Raw genomic sequence first — 24,707 nt, forward strand, 5'->3', positions numbered from 1 at the left:
ATACTAACTCCTGTGCTTATTAGTCGGTGCTGCATATGATGTATATAAAAAACCGTTTTATCTTATGCCCCTTTTTCTATCCGCCCTTTTTATTTTTTTTGATGGGGGAAAGTGTGAACTTTCCCACTGCCTTTAGCAACCAGATCTACTACTATTTTATTAATACAATTTGTTGCTATTATGCTACACCGACACTCTTGCCGAGATTATAGTCGCTTACTTAGTATATCTACAAGCCTTCGACCTGCTTGCTGTTTAGTATGTCACCGCGTTCTCACAACTCCTGTGTAGACACGCCTATATGCAGATTATAGCATTTCCATTCGCGCAAACAGCATTATATTTGATGGAAGGTTTATTATTAAATATTGTCTTACAAGCTTTACCCTTAATCGTGCAACTCTCCGCCAATACGTTACTGCTCAGATTATACCATTCTTTTACAAGCTCTTCCCATTGCATTCTGTGTTCACGTCGCTACATTGCAAGAATAAGGATTCCTTAGCTGTAAATTACTCCACATCAGTCAGGATTCCTATCTAACTTTAATTCTTTTATAAACTCCTTCTCAGTTTCTATATAACCTTTGTATTAAATTACGGTAGACATATCCTACTATTAGCTCGTTATTATCAATACTTACTCTACCTAGTACCTATGCTAGTACTTTTCGTTAATTCCGCTTCCTCCGCTGTTACCAGCTTTTACTTAAGCCGCACTCCAGGCCTCCGACATCATAAACGTTTTCCAAGGCAATCATCGCAACAAGATTACCCTAATTAACATTCCTCTTATCTGGACCACATTCGCTAAGGATAATTAACCCAGAGAGTGGCCAACTGGCACTCAATCAAGCTTTGCAGTTTTTACAAGATGAATATAAAATACGCATATTGTTATGCGCGCGATTAGATACGTAAACTTAGGGTCTTGATAAAAATATTAACCGTAAAGAAAGCAATTATTTACATCAAGCCTTTGTGGGTAAAATCCTCCGATAAATAGTCGATGTAAAGCCAGTAGGCTGCTAATCTACCTAATACAATGACTGTAATCCTTCTATTTCAAGCGGTCTCTCCCTCCTTCTTTTCCGCCTCTTCTTCTTTCTTTCTGTGGGCGCGCTCCATTACCCTCGGAGCTCTGAGCGTTCGAGGGGTCCCCAGCGCCACCCTTCTTACCATCGACATCAGCCTGCGGCTTCTTAAGGATGCTCTTCCACTCCATACTCACTGTCCCGAGGACAGCAAGACACGACACAATCAAGCCAATTTGGAATACCTTCCGCAACGCCTCATTGTAGGCTGTGAGGACTTTTTCTTTAGCATCGGCAGGTACCGAACGCACCAGGAAGGTCGCACCACCTGCCGTGACCAACTTTTTATTGAAACCTGGGATGTCAGCCAGCCGCTGGAGAAGCTGATTAGCCAATACGTTCTCCCCGACGGAGACGAATACTGCAGCTCCCAAAAGTTGACTAAAGAACATCAGCACCATCCCCATCGGCACCTCCGATTTCGGCAGAACGGTCTGGGTAGCGAGATTCGGGGTTTGGAAACAGAGTCCCATACCATATCCGTACAGGATTTCATACCCGATCCACTTTCCTGCGGTTGTGTTGATCTGTAATGTGGTAAGAAGCCCAGCTCCGATGGACATCATGGAAGCTCCAGCGATTCCTAGCGGCGTGTAGTATCCAATCTTCTGGTTGAGGAAACCCCCTGAGATAGACGCGAGAACGAAGGCGATCATCTGAGGCAGGAGTCTGATTCCGGATTCCACAGCAGCAACGCCCTTGATAGATTTAAACCAGATTGGGAGGTAGTACATTACATATCCTTTATTACTGTTTGGCTCTTAATGTTGTATTAATATTCTTACCGAAGATATATTGGGAAGAGCCGATGAAGATTGTCGACCAGACACTAGCAGCCACGCTCCGATACTTGAGGATGCTTGGAGGGATTGTAGCTGTTTTCGGGAGGAAGATCTGGATAGTAATGAATGCCACCAGCAAGACCGCCATGAGAGTCAGTAATGCGATAATGCGTGCACTACTCCACTGGAAATAGTTAATCCAATATACCAGACTGTCTTAATAAGCTGTAAAAGGAAACTTACAGCGTATGTCTGACCACCCCATTGGAGGGCCAACAGAAGGCAAATCACTCCAGGGACCAGGACAATTGTGCCAGGGATATCAAGTTGCGACAACTTCTGTGTCCAGGGGAGTTTGGTAGTATCTTGCTTGGGGATGTCCAGAAAATAGAAAATAGCGACGAGGGCGACACATCCAAAGGAAGATTGATATAGAAGCACCACCTCCACGAGACGTTTGAGGTTAAGCCACCGCCGATTAATGGACCGACAACTGTTGCCATGCCCATGATGGCGCCCATGAGGCTTTGTACCTTGGGACGCTTTTGCAGGGGCACCGCGTGAACAATGGACATAATCTAACCTTTATTAGCAGCTCCAGCCTTTTGGATTTATGGTTTGTTCACTTACTGTTCCACCGAAGATGCCTGCTGTGCCTACTCCGGTGATTGCTCGGCCGGTAATAAAGGTTGGTGAATTAGAAGCAGCTCCGCAAATCGCCGAGGCTACCTCAAAGACGACAATGCTCGTAATCAAGACCACTTTGACCGAGTAGAAACTGTAGAGTTTTCCAAACAATAGCTGGAACGCGCAACATGTTATGAGATACATGCTTCCGTACCAGCCGATGTCCGAGAGGGAGTTAAATTCGTCGGTGATAACGGGAATTGCCTGACGACGTTAGACGTGGTCTCAAAATCTTCTTGATATGGGTGTCTTACTGTAGAGATGATGGTTCTGTCTACCGCGACGAGAAACATGCTCAAAAAGACGGATGCTATCAGGAGAATTGTCTTATTGGTGAACACCTTCTCGTCAGCGACCCGAGGTTTGTTTTGGCCTAGTCTGGGGGTATTATCTCGAGCTGTCTCAGTGGGCTTTATCTTGTCCGATTCCGCGGAATGTATAGTCATGCATTTGGCGCTTTCGGGTGAGACAGGATGTGGCATAGTGATATATTATTTATACTGAGAAAGAAAGAGAGAAGGCCAGAGAGGCACTGTCGTTCTTTTAACCGCAGTCCTTGGGGTAGAAAATGGTTGATGTAATGAGGATATAATGTTGATGGTTTATAAACTGGAGAATGGAATGGGAGTTTAACATGGAGAACGAGGGGAATTTCTGACGATTATATCCAAGGAAGGGGCCTGCAACTCCGAGAATTAACATTTTGAGCTCAAGGAAGCCGGACATGGAGCTGGGGAGGGTGAGCGGAACATACGGAGGTTATTCGGAGGTTATCCCTTCCACCAAAGCCCACCACCTCATTGATTTGTATATAACAGTGACGGAAGAACTGATCTTAAATTTCAAACTATTGTCTAGCAGTAATATTGTTCTTGGGTCCACTTTATTAAACCAAGAAAGTCCCTTAGGCAATGCTAAATAATACGGGCCACGTCAGAAATTCGTATAATTGGCGTATGGCCTGATAGATAAAGGGGTTATATTAACTTCTGGAGGCTTTGGACCAATGTATTGTTGTTTAGGGAATTGTTAGTAGCAATTGCAAGTACTTAATTAACAATATTATATTGTTGAAGTAGCTTGAATTGACCTTCGCTAAGATAAGCCCCAGAGTGTCTAGTATATAGGGACTTGAATCCTAAGAGGATTTCACGGCAGTTCCAATTTTAATTGATAAAATAGCTAGTAATATGTATGAATACCTGTTAAAGCAGTGAAGTCCAGCAGTTAATTGCGATCAAAATCTTTGCACCTTGTGAAAAACAGAATCTTTCGTTAGTCTTTTGACCTATACTATAAAGGTAACTCCGCGCATCTCGCACACCATGCGTTTAGTGAGCGATTCTTGGAGCTGCAAAAATTGGATATGATTTGGGTTGGACACAATTTTGCACTAACCAGCGTCATACAACTTTTTTTCTCTTTATTTTCTGTTAACGGGGGACACGTTCGCGCACTCGTGTCCCTCCAGGCTTCCTGGAACTCGAATTTCAAGTAACTCTGAGAATAATTTTGCGGGCTCTTCTACTTGGGGTATGGATGCACCAGCTATGTAATGCTCCCTAGAACTGACGACGAGAGAAAAAGAAGGGTAGCTGTTGAACACCCGCTTTACGGCTTTACGGGGCTCCATAACGATAACCATTTAGGAACCCTTTCAGGCCTGTCCGGGACTAAGTAACGCAAAAAAGATCTTCCTAAGTTAACAGTAGGTGCCAAGATAAATTTATCTACAGGATACGCCTTTCGGTATGGCTGCAGCGAAGTCTCGCGTAGTACTCTTGCGTCCGAGCCCATAAGACGGATAATATGTGTCTAGGTGTTTGTCTGACTCATGCCTTCTGACACTCCATTACCGCAAAGTCCGAGTCTGGGCATGGGTAAACCTGGGCAATTTGAAGCCCAGCGCGAGAAAATATTTCCTCAAACCCTTCTAGCGTGCGCTCTTTGCCACCGATGCTCGCCATAATGATGTCCAGAGCACACGCCAGGGGCGGCGGTGGATAGGTCAGAACCTGCTCGACAACCAGTACACGACTGTCACTGGCCATGGCTTGGCAAATCTGCTCCAAGATCCCCACAGCATCGTCGTCTCCGTAGTCGTGTAGACACCGTCGAATGTAGTAGATGAAAGCTCCTGTCATGTCTTAGCTACCGCTTTGCCATGCCATGTCCAGTTTCGCAACATACCCTTGATCGGCTGCTCCGTATGGAAGTTCACAGGGATATACCGGGCTTCCTCTAACCCCCCTGTCGCCGTCTTCCGAGCTTCGTCGACCACTTCCATGAGGTCCTCGACAACGCAACGACTCATCGGCAACCCCGGAGTAGCTTGCACAATGGCGTGGAGCGCATGGCCTCTGCCGCCACCCACGTCGACGACAAGGGGTCTGTCTGGATCGATTCCCATGTTATAAACCACCCAGCGGAAATCATATGACCCAATCATGGGCTGACGGCTTCCCATGGCGGACATGCTGGCCATGAACGTAGCCATTCTCTGGGGCTCTCGCTTCATGATCTCCAACACGGTCAGATTGGGATTGCCATCGGCGAAAGCCGCAATGGTATGGCGCTCTCCGGAAGGCTCCTTGCGGCCGTACTCGTCAAAGTAGCGAGGCATGGAATACAAAATCTTTAGATGCTCATCGAATCTACTCCCACATATCAGAATGATGATACTTGCAACGTGGTACTTGCTATTCACACACTCCATTCGGATGACGGCCGTCAGTGCCCCCTCGGCCGCCAATGCGGCGCTTGTTCGAGTATGCGAAACTCGATCACTCCCCACTTGGTTTAACACTCCAGCGGCAACGAGTGTTCCAGCTAAGCAGGCTATGGGAGGATTGATTTAATTAATCTTCGGGGTGGTGAAGGGGGGCTCCAGTTGTCCACACTTACCTATGAGAGAAACATCGGCACAAGCGATGGCAGCTATTTCTGAATACTGAATCGAACCATTCGTTGGGATCACCTCAAAGACTTGCCAGTCAATAAACAGACGAACGGCCGTCAACTGAACCAAGACTACCAGAGCGTCCAAGGGGTCAGCCGGCTTGATGGCCCTGAGTAGCCCCTCTGCACACTCGGCCAGCTTGCTGAGCTCCCTATCTGTCGCGTTCGCAGATGCAGGGCTCCTGCGAATACTCTCTGCAGCAGCCTGTAGTTGCTGCGAAAGAGAATCGAGTTCGCTTGTCATCGTGGTAAGACCTAAAGCAGCAGTATCTGGAGATATGAGTAGATGGCTGCGTAGTCCGGACATCAGACCTGTACTTTGAATACCGGAAAATATGGATCCGTAGGGACCGTCAGCAACTGTCAGCGAGACGATATTTATATTGTCATCCAGTTCACCGAGTCGGAACCTTTGTCCCTTTTTGGCCGAATTGCCGGCACGAATCCGTAATACCGGAGAATGATGGTTAGAGCCATCATACACATTTCCACCTACCATTCTTGTCCCTTAGGATGAGCTTTGCCTTCCGCTATTAGGATAGGACAGCATATGAGTCCGTCACAAAAGACCGGCGGACATCGGCATTTACCGCCAAGCCCCGGGACGTATCCGAACCGCAAATTAGAATTGCGGGGAAGTTCGAATTCCCCCCACCCTGTCGGCATTTTCGCACTCTCCGGCCGACAAGCTTTCCTCCCCAACCCGAACGACATGCCTGCACTTGTCCGCTCCCTACAGGTCGCGCATAGTATCGCGGAGTTCACTGGCTATGTCTGATTGTGCGCCGCCAGAGGGGCCGAAGAAACGCCGAAGGCCGCCGCGTGCCACCAGTGCCGGAGGCGCAAAGGCAGTCCAAGCTGCACCGATGCCCCTGCGCATCTGCAGTCCCAAGCAAATGGAACCCGGTGATCCACACCTGGAGGACGCGATCGTACCACGCTCCTCACGCAGTCACTGTCGTCCCTCGGGGTGGTGGCTGCGCAGCAACTGAGAGTCCCCTCAATCCACCGACCATCGAGGGGTTCTGCTCCACCTTCTGAGGCAGCCAGTTTCGACTGGCTGGTCGCTAACGTCCAGGAGCTAGAACAGATGCTTCCCACAGCGTCTCTACAGTCTGTGCTGAAGAAGGTCTCCTAGAACAACCGGCACAGGAAGCACCTGTACACACCGCTAGCATAGTGTCCAAGACGCGGTACTTTGGCCGGAGCCATTGGTCCAACTTGATACCTTCGTAAGATTCCAACCCGCTCCCCGGCCATGAGGGGATATTTTAAACATGCGGGAAATTGCTCATGTCGTGTGCACTGCTACCCCTCGAACTTTCTCTTCTCCGACGCTCAGAGCTTGAAAAGAATGAACTGTATCAAGTGCTAGCTAAGATCAAGTCCGTAGCGCGTGAGATCATAAGGAACCTTGTTCGACCGCTGTCACCAACCGATATGCACCGGCATATCGCCGCTTGGGATGTCGCTGATTTTTCCACTACGTGCGGAATTTCGAAGGCGCCATCCGCATCCTGCGTATCCCAACCCTCTAGCATCAGTACAAACAGTACCGGCAAGATCCCAGCTCGGTCAGCGACGGATTCGTCATCCAGTTCCAGCTATGTATGGCCCTCGGATCCATCGTTTATGATGAGGTTTTTAATATGAGACCGCCGCGATACAATAGATCCCATGAAGCTCAGCTGTGGCTCATGCGACCCGAGGCGATGAGGATGACCATCACCGGCATCCAGATAATGTGCCTGCCGGCCCTGACGCAATTTATGCGTGGATTTGGCAGGGAACAAAGCTGGATCATGACGGGTTGCTAGTCCAGACAGCGATGCACATCGGCCTGCACGGAGACCCGAAGCATCTGCCCGCGATGACAACGTACCACGCAGAGATGCGGCAAAGACTTTGCATCTCGATCCTGGAGTTGAACTTACAGTGCTCTTTCGAGGCCGGGGCGTCACCCCTTCTGCTAGCGCCCACTACGACACCGAACCCCCTGCGAATGTGAATGACAGCCAGCTCGGGAGGGGCCAGCGATAGGTCCCCCGCAGCTCAAAAAAGCGCCGACATGTTGACACAGACCCCGTTCCAAATTGGGCTTCAGAAATCGCCCCCTCTGCGGCAAAACTTGCTTGTACACGTCAACAAGCAAGAGAAAGGTAAAAGACTTACCTCTTATATATCGTGACTTGCGACCGATAGGAATGTGGTTTATCAGGTGTAGTGCGTTGATCTATCATGAAATGCTGTATGGACCTATAAATCTCTACACTGATCGGTCAATAATATGGGAATTCCCACGGGAATCTCATTACAAAAACTCTCATTTGGCTGTTAAATTAGTTACACGATTAAGAAACAACATCGAGCTGACAGTAGAGCCTAGTCCAGCTAACGAGTAAAGTTGCCTCTTTTAGGCCCTTGGAAATAATGTGCTGGTGATGTTTAATATTAGCCCACCCTTGCCCACCGCAGCGTGGACGCTCGAAGTTGGAGTGCATGAAGTATCGATTTACGATATGTGCTTCTCCCATAGTCATCCGTCAAAAACAGTAGTAGGTCGATCGTATATCACAACCGCTTCGCCGACAGCTCTGCGATTGCCTCAGTAGAGTATCTTAACGGAGACTCACAAGACTTATGAGCTTTCCAGCGAGCGGAACGAAGGGTACCACCTTTATTCTTCCTAGTGGCAGCTCATAACGAGTAAATTAAAGTTCAGTGTACGCCCAGGTCTGACTTGGAGATAATATTCTTAGAAAGTAATAATAGCTATTGCAAGTTGGTCGAAAATGCAAAAATATCACGACACTCTAGAGAGAAAGTTAGCCAGCGTTCAGTCTGATATTGCCTTTATTATTTCCCACTTCTGCCATGCTCGCTTCTTCCAGTCCTACGTCTCATCCCTAAGTTCAATCAGTTAACAGGCAGCATTGACTTTAAAATGGGAAACATACAAAATCCGCCATGCCAATACTAGGACTTGTAGATGGCCACCGCAAATGATAATAGGACAAAAGTACGGCCAAGTATTTCAGTCACTGATGTTAGAGGCCATTCGTCGTCGATGTCATCCCAGATCGCAAACACGAATCCAATCACGTGGGAATGGTAGTCCCACTATGAATATGAAGGGAGTGCCAATCAGCCCATTAGGCCTAAGAAATAGAACACACAAGCCGAGACTAGTCATTCGAACAGACAGCCCCAGAAAGAGGCCCATTCGGGGTAGGTGGAAGCGACTCTGCTCTGGGAATAGAGATGCATGTGGGTGAAATGGAGGTGGAGATTTGGGGAGAGAAATATACGAATGAAACGCGAAGCGGACGTTTCCAACCCAGGAAAAATGACGCACGCAGGGCTGAAGCCAGGATCGCAACTAAGTTACATAGGTTAAGATCAGCCGGGGAACCGTTCGACCGCCGCACCAAAAAAGAGTGGGCATGTAAGTATCTTGCCTATTTAATCTACTATCCCCTTTCAAATCAAACTTGAATAAATCACGTCTTCAATTATGCTTCTTCCATTTCCTTTCATCGTTCCAGGACCTACAGCATGCGCAGCGCGCGTCTTCCAGTTTTCGTCCTGTGAATGACTTTCGGCTGATGCAAGTACCTTAGCCTAGAATAGGCCTAGCGCGTCCGGCCCGGATGACTGACGGAACAATCCCAAAAGAGTCCCCGAGTCATCGAACGTGGGTGCCTGAAATAGATAGACAGCAGGATTGATGATATGTATCTCTTGACTTTTACCCCCTGACTCACCATGACTCACGCGCAGCAGTCTTCAAGTCCTTCAGAAGGGAGTCTAGGCCCCTAGTCTGCACGATCAAGAATTCCATTAAAGTGGGCCTAGACTTGCAGGTCGAGTTCGCAAAGCTCCCCAGATCAGACGGCAGACGGTAGATATTTACTACAATACCGCCGTCTCCCTGAAGCACTTTTGTTTCTCGTATGGCGCTGGACCTTCCTGCGTGCGCCTCTGGGGCTTGCTTGGCTCTGGTAGTCATTTTGTCAATTCCGCATGCTCTCCAACTGACCACCAAATTCTCGACAGAGTATCGTTATGATCCGCTCGACAGCAACTTGGATGACAATGAAAATATCACTTCATCGAAGCCGCCCGCAGCTCTAGGCCAGCGGATACTACTGGTTATTGCAGCCGTTGCGGGAACCTTCGTGGCTCTTCCACTATCCACCGACAGCAACCCTTCTGCTGACTCACAATCACGAGTTGTACAGATCCTGCAATTCGCATCCTGGGTAAGTAGACGATAGGCTGCTGTATTTTGCAGGTGGTTAACATATATAGGTGTTTGTACTCTGTCAAGAGCTTATCCTCGTCACGCACGACCGCTGTCGATCACGATACGTGCTGGGCTGCTACAGTGCATGGGCCTGTGTGGCTCTTGGTCTTGCAATTACTGGCACTGAGGCATGGAAATGGCAACAGGGGACACTGCGACTGCTTATGTCTCGGGATGGCGCGGCTGTTATCGTGAAAATTGTCGCGACCTGCATCTTAGCTCTGACGAACCTGAGCATGCCCCAAGGTCCCACGCTTTATCGCGACGGCAAGGCGATCGATCGGCGTGATGCAGTCTCCTTTCTTAGTCGATACAGCTATGCATGGGCGCGTCCCATTTTAGCTTTTGCAGCACGGTACAAACGCCTGAACACCGATGATCTGCCGGTCGTGGGGAACGAGGTGCGCGCGCGGACACTCTATGCGCGCTTCACCGCAGCCAGTTCGTCCACGAAGCTGTGGAAAAAATGTCTCCGTATCTATTGGCGGACCATGGTCTTCCAAGTAATCATTCAGGTCCTCTCCTCAGCCTGCCATTTTTTGCCACAATTCTTGCTCTTTCAAATTCTGCAGAAGTTTGAGGAGCGCGACGCTGGTGCTAGCAATCAAATGCAGCTGTGGCTGATGGCCGCCGGACTTGGGGCCTCAATGATGATTTCGTCGTGGCTGACATCACTGTTGGATTGGATTGTCGACTTGCAGTTGTCCCTGCCTATCCATGAGCAACTCTTTGCTGCCATCACCAGGAAGGCGCTGCGCTTGAAAGACGTTGCGGTGCCAGCAGCACGCAGCGATGGTGAAAGTGCCGCGTCGTGTAACGGAGACGAGGATGAGGACGAGGTAGAGGACGGAGTGCCCAGGTCCAAACACTCTATCCTGAATCTCCTTGGGGTCGATGTTGAAAGCATCTCAGAATTCGCCTCTTTTAACTACTTGGTGCTCAACTGTTTCCTCGAACTTACCATCGCCATCCTCTTCCTGGTCCGCTTGATGGGATGGAAGCCCACACTCATGGGCTGTGGCATCCCCGTTCTTCTGATTCCGTTATACTACATTTTGAACGACAGATACACTAAAGGCGAAGAGGCGCTCATGGAGCACCGTGACCGGAAGTCTTCGGTACTTTCTGAAGCTGTCCGTGGGATTCGACAGATTAAATTTAATGCGTTGGAAGGCGAATGGTATAACAAAATCATGAAGCTGCGCGTGAAGGAGCTTAACCTTCAGCGGAATGTCTACTGGCTTGATCTCATCCTCGTCGGTATCTGGTCGTTTGTGCCTATTTGCATGAGTATCATCTCATTGGTTGCCTACATCTATCTGAATGGAGCCATCTCTGCCTCCGTTGCATTTACGGCCATTGCTATTTTTGAGAGCATGCAGTTTACGCTAACAATCCTGCCCGAGATGTTAACCCATTTTCTGGATGCCTCTGTCAGCGCACGGCGTATCGAGCGCTTCTTGGGTCTTGCTGACCATCGAGATGATCGGCAGTCGGGTACAATGATAAGTTTCCAAAATGCCACGGTCGCCTGGCCATCAGACGAGTCCCATGACGCTGAAGGCTTCTTTCGTCTAAGAAACATGCACTGCGACATCCCGACGGGGAGGCTCACTGTCATCTCGGGTCGCAGCGGGTCCGGAAAGAGTCTCCTTTTGCAAACAATCATTGGCGAGGCCGACGTTCTCGAGGGCATCGTTGTGGTACCACAGCCTTCCTCTGCGGAACACAACAATCAACAGCAGTGGATCAGAGAGGGACACATGGCGTACGTGTCTCAAGATCCTTGGATAGAGAACATGACCGTTCGGGAAGCAATCTTATTCGGACTCCCGTGGAACCCTAGCCGTTACCATGAAGTGCTGGAAGCATGCGGGCTCAATCAAGACATCCGGTCCTTTGCTGATGGAGACAAAACGGATATCGGTGCCAACGGTATCAACCTGAGTGGCGGCCAGAAATGGCGCCTGGCCTTCGCGCGGGCGCTGTACAGCCGGGCGAGCATCCTCGTGCTCGACGATATCTTTAGTGCCGTGGACTCGCACGTAGGCCGGCATCTTTACGAACACGCGTTGACGGGGCGGCTGTGTGAAGGGCGGACAAGAATTCTAGCCACACATCATGTCCAGCTATGCTTGGGAGGTACATCGTACAGTATCGCCCTTGAAGGCGGACAGATGGTACATGCAGGTCCCCCTAGGGATAGCTCCTTCGACACTGCATCGGATGAAGTCCCCCATCGACCAAAGCAGGCTGAAGATTCCGCTGCTCCGATCAATTTTTCAGCAGAGTCACCCCGTCATATGCGTCGATTTTCAACTTCCAGTTCAACCAGCTTAGAGAGGGGCCGATCAGGCCATGACATTTCCCATTCGGAGTCCCGGCCAGATCATTATTACGAGGAAGAAAAACGGGAAACTGGTGCCGTGAAGATCCAGGTCTTCAATACCTACATTCAGGCATGCGGGGGCTATCCCCACTGGGGGCTAATCCTGTTTTTCTTTGCCCTAACGCTAGTTATCTATTTGGCAGTTCCTTACTGGCTTTCCATCTGGACGAGAGCATATGACGAGGGTTCCTCGACCCCTGTCCTCATGGTGGAGAATCAATTGGATAGCATATCTATCCAAGACAATGTGACCACCAGGCTACATCGCGATTCCCGGCTAAGCTTCTATGTCAGCATTTACGTGGGACTGTCACTGTCCTCATGGTTGCTGGAGATCATTCGCTACCGATTAGTGATGCAGGGCTCTCTAAGAGCATCCAAAGTACTGTTTGAACGCTTTACCAACGCCATCCTCCGAGCACCCCTATATTTCCTGGATACCACACCAGTGGGACGGATCCTGAACCGATTCACGGCAGACTTTGGCGTGCTGGATTCGGACCTAGCGTCGAACCTGTCCCACCTCCTGCACAGCGGTATATTGGTGATGGCAGCTATTATAGCGGCCCTTGTGAGCTCCTTGGCAATTGTAGCCTTCGGAGCTCTATCTCTCCTCGCCTCCTGGAGTGTGGCATACTTGTACATCACCGGTGCTCGTGAAGCTAAAAGATTAGAGAGCACCGCCCGATCGCCCATTCTTGAGCAGGTCGGATCCTCGCTGTCTGGTCTCGCGACTATTCGTGCATTTGGAAAGGAAGCAGAATTCGTTGACCGGACGTTTGATTTAATCAATACCCATTGTCAGGCCCTGTGGCACCGGCGGCTTTTTAGCTCCTGGATGTCCTTTTGGCTTAGTATGGTGGGAACTTCTGTAAGTCTCTGCTAACCCTTCCCCACCTCTATCGCTGGCAACCGTCGCTGACAGTTGCAGTTTGTTACTGCCGTTGCTATCATGTTTGTGGGCATTCGAAGTTTAGATGCGCCTCTCGCAGGATTTGCACTCAGCTTTACCTTGGACATGTCGGCGGATATCTCCTGGCTGCTGTCGCAGTATGCACAACTCGAACTTGACTTCAACGCTGCCGAACGAGTCTTTGAATATACTCAACTGGAGACAGAGCCTCAGGCTGGTGCTCCTGTCCCTGCTGCGTGGCCCACCAAGGGCGAAATTGAAGTCACCGACCTGTTTGTGCGCTATGCACCTAACTTGCCCCCAGTGTTGAAGGGGCTCAGCTTCTCGGTGCGAGCAGGAGAACGCATCGGCATTGTCGGCCGGACGGGAGCCGGGAAATCATCGCTTTCCCTAGCCCTGCTGCGGTTCCTCGAGCCTCAATCTGGATCAATCCAGATTGACGGCGTGGATCTGGCAAAGATGCAACTACATGACGTCCGCTCGCGAGTGGGTATTATCCCACAGGATCCGGTAGTTTTCGCAGGGACCGTACGCGAAGTGCTGGATCCATTCAACCGACACGATGATGACGAGCTACGAGACGCATTGCAGAACGTGGTAGGCGGCGACGACGACAACGACCACGGGAATTCACCAACCCAATTCGAATCAACAAACGACATCTTCTCCTTATCGTCTTTTATAGCCGAAGGAGGTCGGAACCTCTCGCAAGGCCAACGACAACTGCTGTGTCTGGCGCGCGCCATTGTGTCCCGCCCTAAGATCCTGATTATGGACGAGGCGACTGCATCGGTGGATATGGAGTCGGATGCTCGCATCCAGCGGTCGATCCGGCAGGATATCCGTGACTGCACATTGCTGGTCATTGCGCACAGACTGTCGACTATTGCCGACTTTGATCGCATCCTGGTACTAGACCAAGGGACTGTGGCCGAGTTCGATCGCCCGGCGGCGCTGATGACCAAGGAGGGCGGGATATTTAAGGCGATGGTGGAGCAGAGTGGGGATAGGACTGCGATTGAGCAGATAATTTTTGGACAAATTTCTGATGCTGAGTCTACTTGATCTGCCTGGTTAATTTTGTAATTTTGTATTATATTATGTTATAAGGATAAAAAGTTATTTAGAGGGTGTCCGGGCTGGATACATGATACATTGGGATTAAGTCTTAATGGTAATATACTGCACAATAGACATCATGAATCTATTCGGATTTGAACGTACTGTTTTTGTATTCTACAGTTTTGGGTCTATGCTGGTGATTGTAGATTTTCTTCAGATAAAGGCGGCCATGTGTATCAAGTCCTATATCCATTTATATCTCTCTACGGAGGCGTGAAATACCATGAATAAATACCCCATCACGTACAAAACAATTACAAAGTCACTAGGTGATGCATCAGTTTGACCCTTCTCAATCAAGCACTGCTCTGTCTTCTGGGTTGGGATATAGTTGTTGCGTGAAAGCACCAGTCTCCTGCTCCAGCTAGTCGTCCGAGACACCCAGTCCGGGTCTTCATGCAGGTTTAGGCTGATAAACATGGCGACGCCTATGGGTATCATAATACACTGACTCTAGCTTCGATTGGAGGCGTATATCGACACGGAGTGGCAACGTCCTTTGCGACGGCAACCTAAAATGATAGGCCAGACTACTGCAGAGCTTACCGAGCTCTAGACCCGGCGTGAGACTCAGGAACAGCCACTGCAGGGCGGAGCTGTGAGTCCTACATATAGCAGACACATGACTAGCACGGATAGCGGACGCCCAGGGCATATAGCTCAGTGAAAGCGACCGTTACGAGCATATCAACGACGACGGATGTCGCCTTGGTAAAAGCTGCAGGGAAGGCGGCGACCATGGCGCTGTAGCCATGCTCGTACTCATAGAGGACCACGGTCGGAGTAGTCAGTTCATCCCGAGAAAGCGCCCAGCATTGGCATCTAGGAAGCATTATGAAGCCTTCCTATCAAATTTAGAGACTCCCCGGCTTCAATACATTTCTCTTGAGAAGTTAAAAAGAAAAGTTCCTTGCATGACGCAGGCTATAAAAGAAAGTCCTAGGTCATATCGGCCGGCATTAGCCGAATTGTATGGGAAGCAAGAATGCTGTATATTCTGATCTTTTCCTGCATGGTTGTGGTTGAATAGATGCTTATACATCTAACTCCCGACCACGAACTCCGCTAGGTACAAAAATGGCTGGAAAGCTAGTATGCCCACATGTTGAGGAAGGCAGCAGAGTGACCTATAACGCCCACATCAGTAAGGGATCCTGCTCAAAGAGTCATCGTACAGTCCGTCCCCTCTTGAGAGGTAGATACAACGACGCTACTGCGGCCCCATGTCAATCCCTTCCGGCCTTCCGGGCGCCAACAGGACACGACGTAGCAGACTTTTTACGTAATTAGTGAATGCGCCTTGAGGATCAATAGACATAATACTATCAACCTCCACTTATAGATTCACTGCAGAGTAGATTCGATCTGAACTATCGATTTTTTTTTTTTTTTGGTCGTGTATCTAGGTCTTCAGTTTCTACTCCGTACTTTCGTCGTTGCCGATGGTAATCTGTCACATGACTAGCCCCTTTTTGCCGACTCGTATCGTCATGATCTTTGTGTGGATGGGAATCGGTGATTTGACGACTCGCCCGCCTCACCCCCCAGGCACTCAATCTGCAGTTGAACCCCAGTAATCTTCTCATGCCGTGATTCATTTGTGATCCATCCCCCTGCATATTTATTCCCTAGAGTTTGGCCGTTGGCCGGCTGGGTTGGCCTCCTTATCCAGCAATAATATGGCTCTTACTGTCACGACAAACAATACTGCTGCCTAAAATCCTCTTGATCTTTCAAGTATCAATGGACGTCTTCTGGAAATCAGACCCCAAAAGTCTTATTTCGAGTGGCTTCTCCTGGGCAAAAGCTTAGGTTCAGGAGCCAAGGAATGATGGCTCCACGGGATCCACAGCATACGTAAAGTTGGAGGGCTTATTAGAAATTGTGCCGACTAGATGGCCCTGACAGTCCAATAGTGGCGCATCGGAGTTCCCACCATCCTCAGCGTGGTTTGGTCCAACACGCAAACACTTGCTAGGTTTTTGCTGGCACAAAACCCACGAGGAAGTAATGCACCAATCACCGATCACCTGTCTTGCCTAATTAAAGAACCAGAAGGGTTTTGGACTTGGTACCTAGCCGCATGCCGGCTGGCCTGAGTGGTGCTGCGGACCTTTTGCTTTTCATCCTCTACCGCACTCCAAAACCTCCCTCACTTGTTCGCCAGATCCGCATCCCTCTGTACAGCAGCAACACTTTGCCAGGATGCCCCGACTATGGCATCACTGGGGCCTTCTTCTGGTAGCCAGTTATGTCACACAGGCCATAGGCCTACACATTAGCATTGGTGATGACCGTATGTCAAATCATGACCGTCTTGTTGCAGTGGACATGCTAACTTCTCTTACCATTGAAAAATAGAGTCAATCAAAGATGCAGCCAGTAAGACTGCTTACGGATCGATGACATGGTATTCCGGCAACGAAACTGGTGGGATTCCCGGAGCGTTTCCTACAAAGTGGTGGGAAGGCAGCGCCCTGTTTCTGAGTCTACTGCTCTACTGGCATTACACTGGAGATACGACCTACAACGCTGAAGTGAGCCAGGGTATGCAGCATCAGGCCGGGAATGGGGACTATATGCCGTCAAACTACAGCTCCTACTTGGTAGGTCGGAATGCTTCCCCTGTTAAATCCTCCGACTCATTGGTTGCAGGGAAACGACGACCAAATGTTCTGGGGTGTGGCCGCAATGACTGCTGCTGAGCTTAAATTTCCTGAGGTTCACGATGGGTTTTCTTGGTTGTCCCTCGCGCAGGGAGTTTTCAACAGTCAGGCTGCGCGATGGGACACAACTACCTGCGGTGGTGGGCTTCGGTGGCAGATATTTCCATATCTGAATGGCTATGCTATGAAGAACGCTATCTCCAACGGAGGATTTTTCCAGCTGGCGGCCCGTCTCGCCCGCTACACTCAGAACCAGACATATACCGAGTGGGCAGAGAAGGTGTGGGATTGGAGTGTCAGCTCTCCTCTGGTGAACAACAAGACCTGGAATGTTGCAGATTCCACGAATATTGATAACGGGTGTAAGGACAGCGGTGATAATCAATGGTCGTACAACTATGGAGCATACATAATGGGCGCTGCCTATATGTACAATTACGTACGCCTCTGGTATTTCTTCGCGAATAGAAACCAATGCTGACATACGCCTGCAGACTGAACAGCCAAAGTGGAAGGAGGCGGTGGATGGCCTCTTGGGAGTCACATTTGGAACCTTCTTCCCTAAACAATTTAACAACATCATGTCGGAGGTTCTGTGCGAGCCCAACGAAGTCTGCAACGACAATGAGATCCTCTTTAAGGGGCTTGTTGTCCATTGGCTAGCCTTTACAAGCAACTTGGTCCCCTCGACGTACGACCAAATTCTTCCCAAGCTGCAGGCGTCCGCGCAGGGGGCCGCCAACTCTTGCAGCGGCATGAACAACAACACCTGTGGAGTTCGTTGGTATCAAAACAAGTGGGATGGATGGGTTGGCATGGAGGAGCAGATTATCGCCACTGAGGCCTTAGTATCAGCGCTCATCACCGAGGACAAAGCAGGCCCCGTGACAGCCAAAACCGGCGGAGACAGTAAGAGCGACCCAAGCGCCGGTACGGGTGGGGATGAGGACCCCGAGGATAAGGCAAAATTGAAACCAATAACTACCGCAGACAAAGCCGGTGCGAGTATTCTGACCATCCTATTCGTAGGAGTGTGGCTCAGCATGGTTGCTTGGATGTTCGTGGCCTGATTTAAGTTGGATTTTGTGGCGACTGTACATATAAGCGCGGATATACATATCGGATATTAATTCGAAGGTTATGCACATAAGAGTTATGGATCTGTGTACGTTGATTATGTTGAGGAAACCCATGTCTATACGACTCGGCCAAAAGGCTATGCATAGCTTTGGCAGATCCTTCTTCGATTTATAATCTCAACAGATTATATCTCTTGTCGCTGACGAGAGGGCCAAGCTGACAGTTTATCTTAATGTGGAGAAGGCAGGCTAATTTCCTTGTCTGTATCATTAACCGGTTTCCTATCCAAATGATAGGATTCTATATACTATATTAAACACTATAAACAAAATAAATAACAAAAGTCACTAAGTCTGTATCATACTCCGTAAAATTTATCAGGTTTAACTCCATTTAACGTTGTGACGGTTAGCAGGCGGCCGAAAATGGCGACTTCTCACGCTGTTTTATGAGTCTTTCTAACCAACATCTACCTTGGCGTCACGTGAGCCAATTCACACGGTCAAGGGCTTCTCTCCACGCAGGGCCACAGTTTTTATGTAGTTCCTGACACTAGTTCAGCTTGTCATGCATCCACGTATTCTTCCTATGTAAACTCCCGCGCTGAGGGAGGGGAGCCGTTTTTGGCTCCCCCTCGACTATCATGTTCTTTTTAATTCGAAGTCCTATTATGCCGACTGTGTCCTTTCCTGCTCCTATCCTCCTGGCAGTATCTCTTGCGACATATCTTGTCTATTCCAATCCCGCCCTTATCCACACAAGCGCTGTTATCATTATACTTTCTGTATCTTCCTTCAGATTGCAAGTTCCCCGTGGACTATCTCGACTATGGTGCTTTGCTCCCGACCGGTCAGGCCTGACGAGAAGAGTCAGAGCAAAAGCGATGCCAGCTCCTCCGTGAGTGAGATTTTCTTGGATAACAGATCTAATAGTGACTCCAGCGACCTGGAACTTGATAGTAAAAACTCGGACTCGGAAGACGCTCTAAGCAATAATTTTTTTAATAATAAGGGCCAGCTGCCTCATGAACACTACTTGGCCGAAGCAGAGAGCCTGGATGTCTCTCAACTTCGACAGAAGCAGTACAGCGGAAAAACTTGATGAGACCCGCATATACTGGAATAGGTATGTAACCCCTATTGACTCTTGGGCTATTTAGAAGCTTATTAATGGCTTTCTGGAAGGTATTGTTAACACATCGGTGTTTACCCGGTACAGCATTGGTAATAGATCCTGGACTCTAATAAGACTATCTGTTTCCTGTATGGATTTTTTGGCTGGCGATATGACATTCGACGTGGCAAGAACAGTTAATACTGCCCGGGGATTAGATATAAAAGCTTGCTCGAGTTGTTTTGGAAGTGGTGACACCTTATTTTTAAGCAGGAAGTGGTGTCAGGTCTGAGCAAGGATATAATTATTAAGGTGCAAGATATAAACAACCTATCCACCTTCTACCCTGGCTAAAAAAGGAGCAACCGCTAATTTTCCGTAGGTTATTACTATTGTAGCTAAGCGGAAAAGCCTGGAACTCACGCGGCGACCAAAGAAAAACATGTATATCAAAAACGTGGCCGAGTTCGTACGTATCCTCTTGACCACTACCGAGATAATATTTAACTGCGGATAGCTGCGGATTTAGTTACTCTTTATTACTAGCTAGCAGCCATTACTGCAAGCCGTCCGGGGGCGCTCCTGGACCGTCACTACCGGGACATTGTGCTAACCCTGATCCGAGATCCTAAAAGAGAGCGCCCGCGACTGTTTATTTTTTTAAAGCCGGAGTTTACAAAGAAGTTTCTCGGCAAAAAGGCGCCGTAGGTGTTCCTTTTTTTTTTTTTTTTTTTTAAATAGGGGGTAAGAGGGGGCTTTTTAGGAGCTACTCAGTTAACTAGATTAGATAGGAACAAGTTCAAGATTCCGGATATTATTTTTAATCCAACCCTGGTTCTTAGTCCGCATGTTTGTTAGCTAGGCATGCTTTTTTATATTAAAAGCTTTAATGTTGGAAATCAGGATGCCTAAGGCACCTTCGTATATCCTAGTCCCGTAGCGATCTGATATATCACACGCAAGGGGCTAAAGGACACGTAGACATGAGGAAGCGTTTGTCTACGCTCTCTTAGATAGAAGAACATACTCCCCACGCGATACTAGATCGCACCGATAGTTTTAATATACTATCCAGTCACCGCTATCCTAGCACCTCACGACATAGCTTCTTCCTCGAGATTCTCAACATTTAAAACAATTTCTACAAGCAGGCCAGTACTGGACTGCCCGGAGAATCTCTATAACCTCCGGGTTCTGAACGGCCTTGGACAGCAGGAGCTGAAATTAAAGGACGAAACCCTGGATAAATTTAATTTATATTTTGCCAGGCTGTCCAGGAAACTACAGGATGTTAAATTGCCTTGGAGAAGCAATTAACAGTATTAATACGCTTAATACTCTGTCATTCCCGTCACTTTTGAATAGACATGGTTTGAATCACTACGAGAATATAGATTCTGCTAATAATACGACGGATAGGGAAAATAAGAGAGATTGGGGAAATAGGGGAGATTAGGAAAATAGTGGATATTGGGGAAATAGAGGGGATTGGGGAAGTAGCAGGTAAAGCTTGGGCCAAGAACAGACGAACTTGGGATGTACTTAGTCATACATAAAGAATGTGTCGGTCAGCTGAATACGCGTATGAGCTAGTATCACCGATTATATAAGAATATGGATATGCATTGAAGAAATTGAGGTCTCTAAGGTCTCTAACTATCTGAATCTATCTGGGAGAGCTGGATGAAAAAAGGTGAAAACAAAGGAATAAAGTCGGACCGAGCGGATGCTGAATAATGGGTAATATTGGCCCACTTTGGTCGACAGAATGTTAACTTGTTAACTCCTCTTTCTTGAACTCATCGAGTCTACAGCTGAACTGAAAGTGGAGTTTCTTTTATTTGGGTTGATAGTGACGGCATATGTATGACCATTCTTGTGTGTCTCTGGGTATTCAGGTAGGGTTAATACAACCTCTTTACCTTGGAGGTTTGTAAAAATTCCCCGTGAGAGTTACCACACGTTAACTTGATTGGACCCTCATGCTGAAACTAGTTCCAAACTGGTTAATAACTAGTTAAGTAGTTGTTATTATATCTTACCAAAGTTTCGTCCGTGTTTGTGAATTTTCTCGATCAATAACTGCTTGATGTTGTTCTTCTGTATAATGCCAGGGATTTAGCTCTGTCATGGTGGAGAGTATGTAAAACTGGTTGTCGGAAGTTTGGGGAATATTTAACAACCCACTCTCTACAAGTTTGAAGTGATGTGCTATCAGCCGAAGCCCCACTTTCAGCTCAACTGAAACCTACTTTGGTCAACTCGTCTCCGACATACCCTACATGAGTTGGCCTCGGGTTGGGTTAAATTTTTGCCCGATTTACCCCTCCACCTGTCCTATACCCCTCCTTCCGTTCCCTCGCAAAATGGAAGGCCTATCTTTAAAATTACCTTGGAATAGGAGTTCACTTCTTTAAGAGACCTGCCTGTAAAATTAATGAGAAAATTTTTATCTTTTATCCTACTATTTAGTTGTCACTTCGATTTGACTCTGGAAGAGAAGTTCAGTGTGAAATGACGGAAACTTTGACCGCAGAAAATCTGGTAAGTGTATCTTGTAACTTATATTTAACCACCACTAAATGTAAATCACCAGAGCGCCCGTTGGAAACCTCTGACCGTGCCTACGAGCTTTTTCAACAATTGCAATAAACACCCAGTAAATTATATTTTACCGGAGAATTACGAGAGGAAGCTGTATTGCTTTGACTGCGAGAGCATTGAATTTCAAAATGAAAAAGGCGAACGGATTTGGTGTACACAGGGAGAAGGAGAAATGGACAGTCTGCCATCGAAAGTTGGTGTTTACATTGTTCGAGGAAAGTCGAGGTTCGCATAAAACCATCAGGACCCATTAAGCTGGCTAGCTATATATGTACCGTCGAGGAAACCAACGCGTACACAGAATGTACTATAACAAGGTTGCTGCTGATGCATTTCGATGGAGACGCACTCTGTCGAGTCCTTGGATAGATTATTTTTTTCCCATTCCCGCAACTGACTCTTTTCAATTGCATCCCATATCCGAAGGCCGAAGACAGAAGGGATAGCTGAGACTGATGCCTCTTAAAGTATATGTAATACGTTATCTTCTAGTTCTTGCAAGCGAGTGTATGAACTTACGGGTGTGTACAGAAGAGGAGATCTCCTGATGCTCAAGTGTCATGATATCGGGCATGCTTCCCATACCTGAAGCCGGAGGGGCATTTTCGGGTGTGGATGGAAAGAGAACCTTAATCATACTTACATCAAGACAAACTTCTAGTGAAATAATTGCATCCTGATAGTTCTGTTTAGGGATTTTCATACAGACACACTCTGTTGTGTCAACTTGGGCCTCACTTATTCGTCTAGGAGACTTTTCAATGGCACTGCAAATTTGTTTGCTGAAGATATTGCGGAGAGCATTTACATCAGCAGCATGAAAAGCCCAACAGTCGCTTGTCTCTGCACCAGTAATTGGTTTTGATATTCGACAAGAAACTTACTACAGTTAGCAACATTAAAAATTGCTTGTTGGCAATCTGAACAGACCTTGAGGAAAGAGTGATTGGATAAATTGTTGATAGAGCGGATTTTGGTTAAACCCCCGTTTCTTAGCAATATTGTCGAAGATTGGTCGAGAATTATCGTTAAGGTCAGTTCTCCCCGTGAGCTCGCACTTGCCGCGAAATTCTCCTAGATCAAAATATTCGCAAGATCTTGGCGAGACAGATAATATAAATGGAATGTAAATATGAGGATAGTCTTCAAGAATCTCTAAGTAGACTTTCTGGGCCTTTCTTTCTGTGTAACGCAACGTATATTCTCTTTTTGAACGAGGGGCATTCCTGCGTTTCAGACGGCCCTCTAATGGTTTGAAAGTGATGATAAGGCGTTCTTCGAGAGCTATCAAATATGTTTTAGGTATACAGCGCCGCCTGTTAATTTCTTGAAGAATATTGAAGACACGGAGAGAGGGTGATACCATTTTGTAAGTTGCTAACTGGGGAAATTGAGGAAATAGGGGAAATATGCGAAAATAAATACGTACCCGTCTCCTCCAGCTCACCGCCCGGCAGACCCCCTGTAGAGCTGGAGGAGACGGGTAGACAGAAGTACAGAAAGTGGGGTATGCAACAGTGTCCAATAATATCTGTACCACGTGTGATGTATCACGCCGCCTTTCTGGTCACACAAGCAAGCCATAGTGAGGGGGAAATAATATGGGTTACGAACCCAACAGAAGTGTTACTGAACTTAACTACAACATACTAAAATGCTCTAGCGAAGATTCGATTTGGTTTTTGAAAAAGTTTTTGTATAGTTCAGCTCTTAAGAAAAAGTAGTATTCCATGTTCTAATGAGCTTACAAGCTGTCGACCATAAAAAACGCGTATTCGCAAGTATCGATCCTTCATTGAATTAGGTCTCTGATTTAACTAAACTACTAAAACTCTCGCTTTTATAAAGCGGAGGTAAACAACGAAGAATGTAAACTAACTAATATAGGAAACATAAGCGATCCGATGATGTTGTATCATCAAGACATCAACATTTGACCGAGAAAGGTGCTGAATAATCGATACTACCATACTTGTCGACACAAGCCAACTCCTGAGCGTCACTATGTCTCAATATTAAGCCAAAGACCAATTGTCGTCTTCAGCGACCAGCATGCCAAGATACCAGAGTCCTAGCAACACGGACGGCTGCCCGATACCACCACCTGTCCATGGGATTGGGGTGGCAACAGCCAAGCGACCATTAGTGTCCAGTCGTTTCACGGCAACAAACTCGACATTTGAAAGAATAAATCCATATCGGGCCTTGTGCTGATCCATGTAAAAGTTTACCTGGGACAGGACCTGCTTGTATTCGTTCTGGTCTGCTAGAGCTTCCGAGAATCTCATCGAAGTATTCCATTTCCATGACACTTTTAAATCTCCAGGGCCTCTGTTGGTACTTGTGGCGTAGCTTCCATCAACAACCACATACGCTGTGTCGGGCTTGAATTGGTCGATAAACTCAGCCACGCTCCCGCCGTCGAAAGTAATTGCTGACAGTCTCCTGGCAGGAAGCTCTGGAGCAAGCTGTTCAAAGCCTGCACGAAGCGCGCGCCTAACGCGAGGCAAAACTAATTCCGTAAAGCGGAGATGGAATAGGGGCTCATCTCTGATTGCTGCAGGTGGAGACATAAATGGGTCGGGCCGAATTTGTTTTGCATTCAATATTGCCCCGTACCGTTGAAGAATAATTCCATAGTTAAACTCCAGCCAGGGAGTAATATCTGTAATGTCATCAGCGCCGTAGCGAGGGTTTGATGTGTTTTTGGAACGAGTAGTATCTCGAGTTGGAATTGCTGGGAGAGCGACAGAGAGGTACTGAAGAAGTGACTGGGTTGCCATTGTTTAAAATTTATTTTAGCTCCAAGAGGTGCATCAGAATCTATGTTCTGTAATTGTCGTATGAAGGGGTTTTATATTAGCTGGTAGCGTAGAGTAAGGCACAAATATTTAATTTCCTTGACTTCCACAATTTCCTCAATTCCCCCATTTCCCACCGCCTCTTATTTCTATTTGCGATTGAGGCATACGCTCCAGGTGTACAGCACCTTGT

General features: G+C 47.7%; 8 protein-coding genes across 8 annotated transcripts; 4 read left to right on the plus strand and 4 right to left on the minus strand.

Moving 5' to 3' along the window:
* Window positions 1-1,059: 1,059 nt before the first annotated feature.
* On the minus strand, window positions 1,060-3,044 carry ATNIH1004_010537 (MDR family MFS transporter; the record flags this gene model as incomplete). The annotated part of the gene is made up of 6 exons (XM_033575106.1): window positions 1,060-1,853; window positions 1,879-2,059; window positions 2,119-2,214; window positions 2,289-2,453; window positions 2,506-2,766; window positions 2,817-3,044. 6 exons carry the CDS (start codon window positions 3,042-3,044, stop codon window positions 1,060-1,062), a joined length of 1,725 nt encoding a protein of 574 aa, XP_033423124.1.
* A 1,350-nt stretch (window positions 3,045-4,394) lies between these two features.
* On the minus strand, window positions 4,395-6,019 carry ATNIH1004_010538 (uncharacterized protein; the record flags this gene model as incomplete). The annotated part of the gene is made up of 3 exons (XM_033575107.1): window positions 4,395-4,699; window positions 4,753-5,400; window positions 5,467-6,019. The coding sequence occupies 3 exons, from the start codon at window positions 6,017-6,019 to the stop codon at window positions 4,395-4,397; spliced, it is 1,506 nt and encodes a 501-aa protein (XP_033423125.1).
* Window positions 6,020-6,070: 51 nt separating this feature from the next.
* Window positions 6,071-6,561, plus strand: ATNIH1004_010539 (uncharacterized protein; the record flags this gene model as incomplete). Its single annotated transcript, XM_033575108.1, has 2 exons — window positions 6,071-6,259; window positions 6,313-6,561. 2 exons carry the CDS (start codon window positions 6,071-6,073, stop codon window positions 6,559-6,561), a joined length of 438 nt encoding a protein of 145 aa, XP_033423126.1.
* A 252-nt stretch (window positions 6,562-6,813) lies between these two features.
* On the plus strand, window positions 6,814-7,528 carry ATNIH1004_010540 (fungal specific transcription factor domain-containing protein; the record flags this gene model as incomplete). The annotated part of the gene is made up of 2 exons (XM_033575109.1): window positions 6,814-7,148; window positions 7,204-7,528. The coding sequence occupies 2 exons, from the start codon at window positions 6,814-6,816 to the stop codon at window positions 7,526-7,528; spliced, it is 660 nt and encodes a 219-aa protein (XP_033423127.1).
* Window positions 7,529-9,473: 1,945 nt separating this feature from the next.
* On the plus strand, window positions 9,474-14,193 carry ATNIH1004_010541 (putative ABC transporter; the record flags this gene model as incomplete). Its single annotated transcript, XM_033575110.1, has 4 exons — window positions 9,474-9,782; window positions 9,832-10,329; window positions 10,399-13,086; window positions 13,147-14,193. The coding sequence occupies 4 exons, from the start codon at window positions 9,474-9,476 to the stop codon at window positions 14,191-14,193; spliced, it is 4,542 nt and encodes a 1,513-aa protein (XP_033423128.1).
* A 233-nt stretch (window positions 14,194-14,426) lies between these two features.
* On the minus strand, window positions 14,427-15,083 carry ATNIH1004_010542 (uncharacterized protein; the record flags this gene model as incomplete). Its single annotated transcript, XM_033575111.1, has 4 exons — window positions 14,427-14,433; window positions 14,498-14,678; window positions 14,797-14,833; window positions 14,895-15,083. 4 exons carry the CDS (start codon window positions 15,081-15,083, stop codon window positions 14,427-14,429), a joined length of 414 nt encoding a protein of 137 aa, XP_033423129.1.
* A 1,372-nt stretch (window positions 15,084-16,455) lies between these two features.
* Window positions 16,456-17,986, plus strand: ATNIH1004_010543 (glycoside hydrolase family 76 protein; the record flags this gene model as incomplete). Its single annotated transcript, XM_033575112.1, has 4 exons — window positions 16,456-16,546; window positions 16,612-16,856; window positions 16,906-17,355; window positions 17,411-17,986. 4 exons carry the CDS (start codon window positions 16,456-16,458, stop codon window positions 17,984-17,986), a joined length of 1,362 nt encoding a protein of 453 aa, XP_033423130.1.
* A 5,742-nt stretch (window positions 17,987-23,728) lies between these two features.
* ATNIH1004_010544 (uncharacterized protein) lies at window positions 23,729-24,496 on the minus strand (the record flags this gene model as incomplete). Its single annotated transcript, XM_033575113.1, has 1 exon — window positions 23,729-24,496. One exon carries the CDS (start codon window positions 24,494-24,496, stop codon window positions 23,729-23,731), a length of 768 nt encoding a protein of 255 aa, XP_033423131.1.
* Window positions 24,497-24,707: the final 211 nt, after the last annotated feature.

The sequence above is a fragment of the Aspergillus tanneri genome (assembly GCF_003426965.1).
Source record: "Aspergillus tanneri strain NIH1004 chromosome Unknown AapTan_5_pilon_pilon_pilon, whole genome shotgun sequence".
NCBI classification, from domain to species: domain Eukaryota; kingdom Fungi; phylum Ascomycota; class Eurotiomycetes; order Eurotiales; family Aspergillaceae; genus Aspergillus; species Aspergillus tanneri.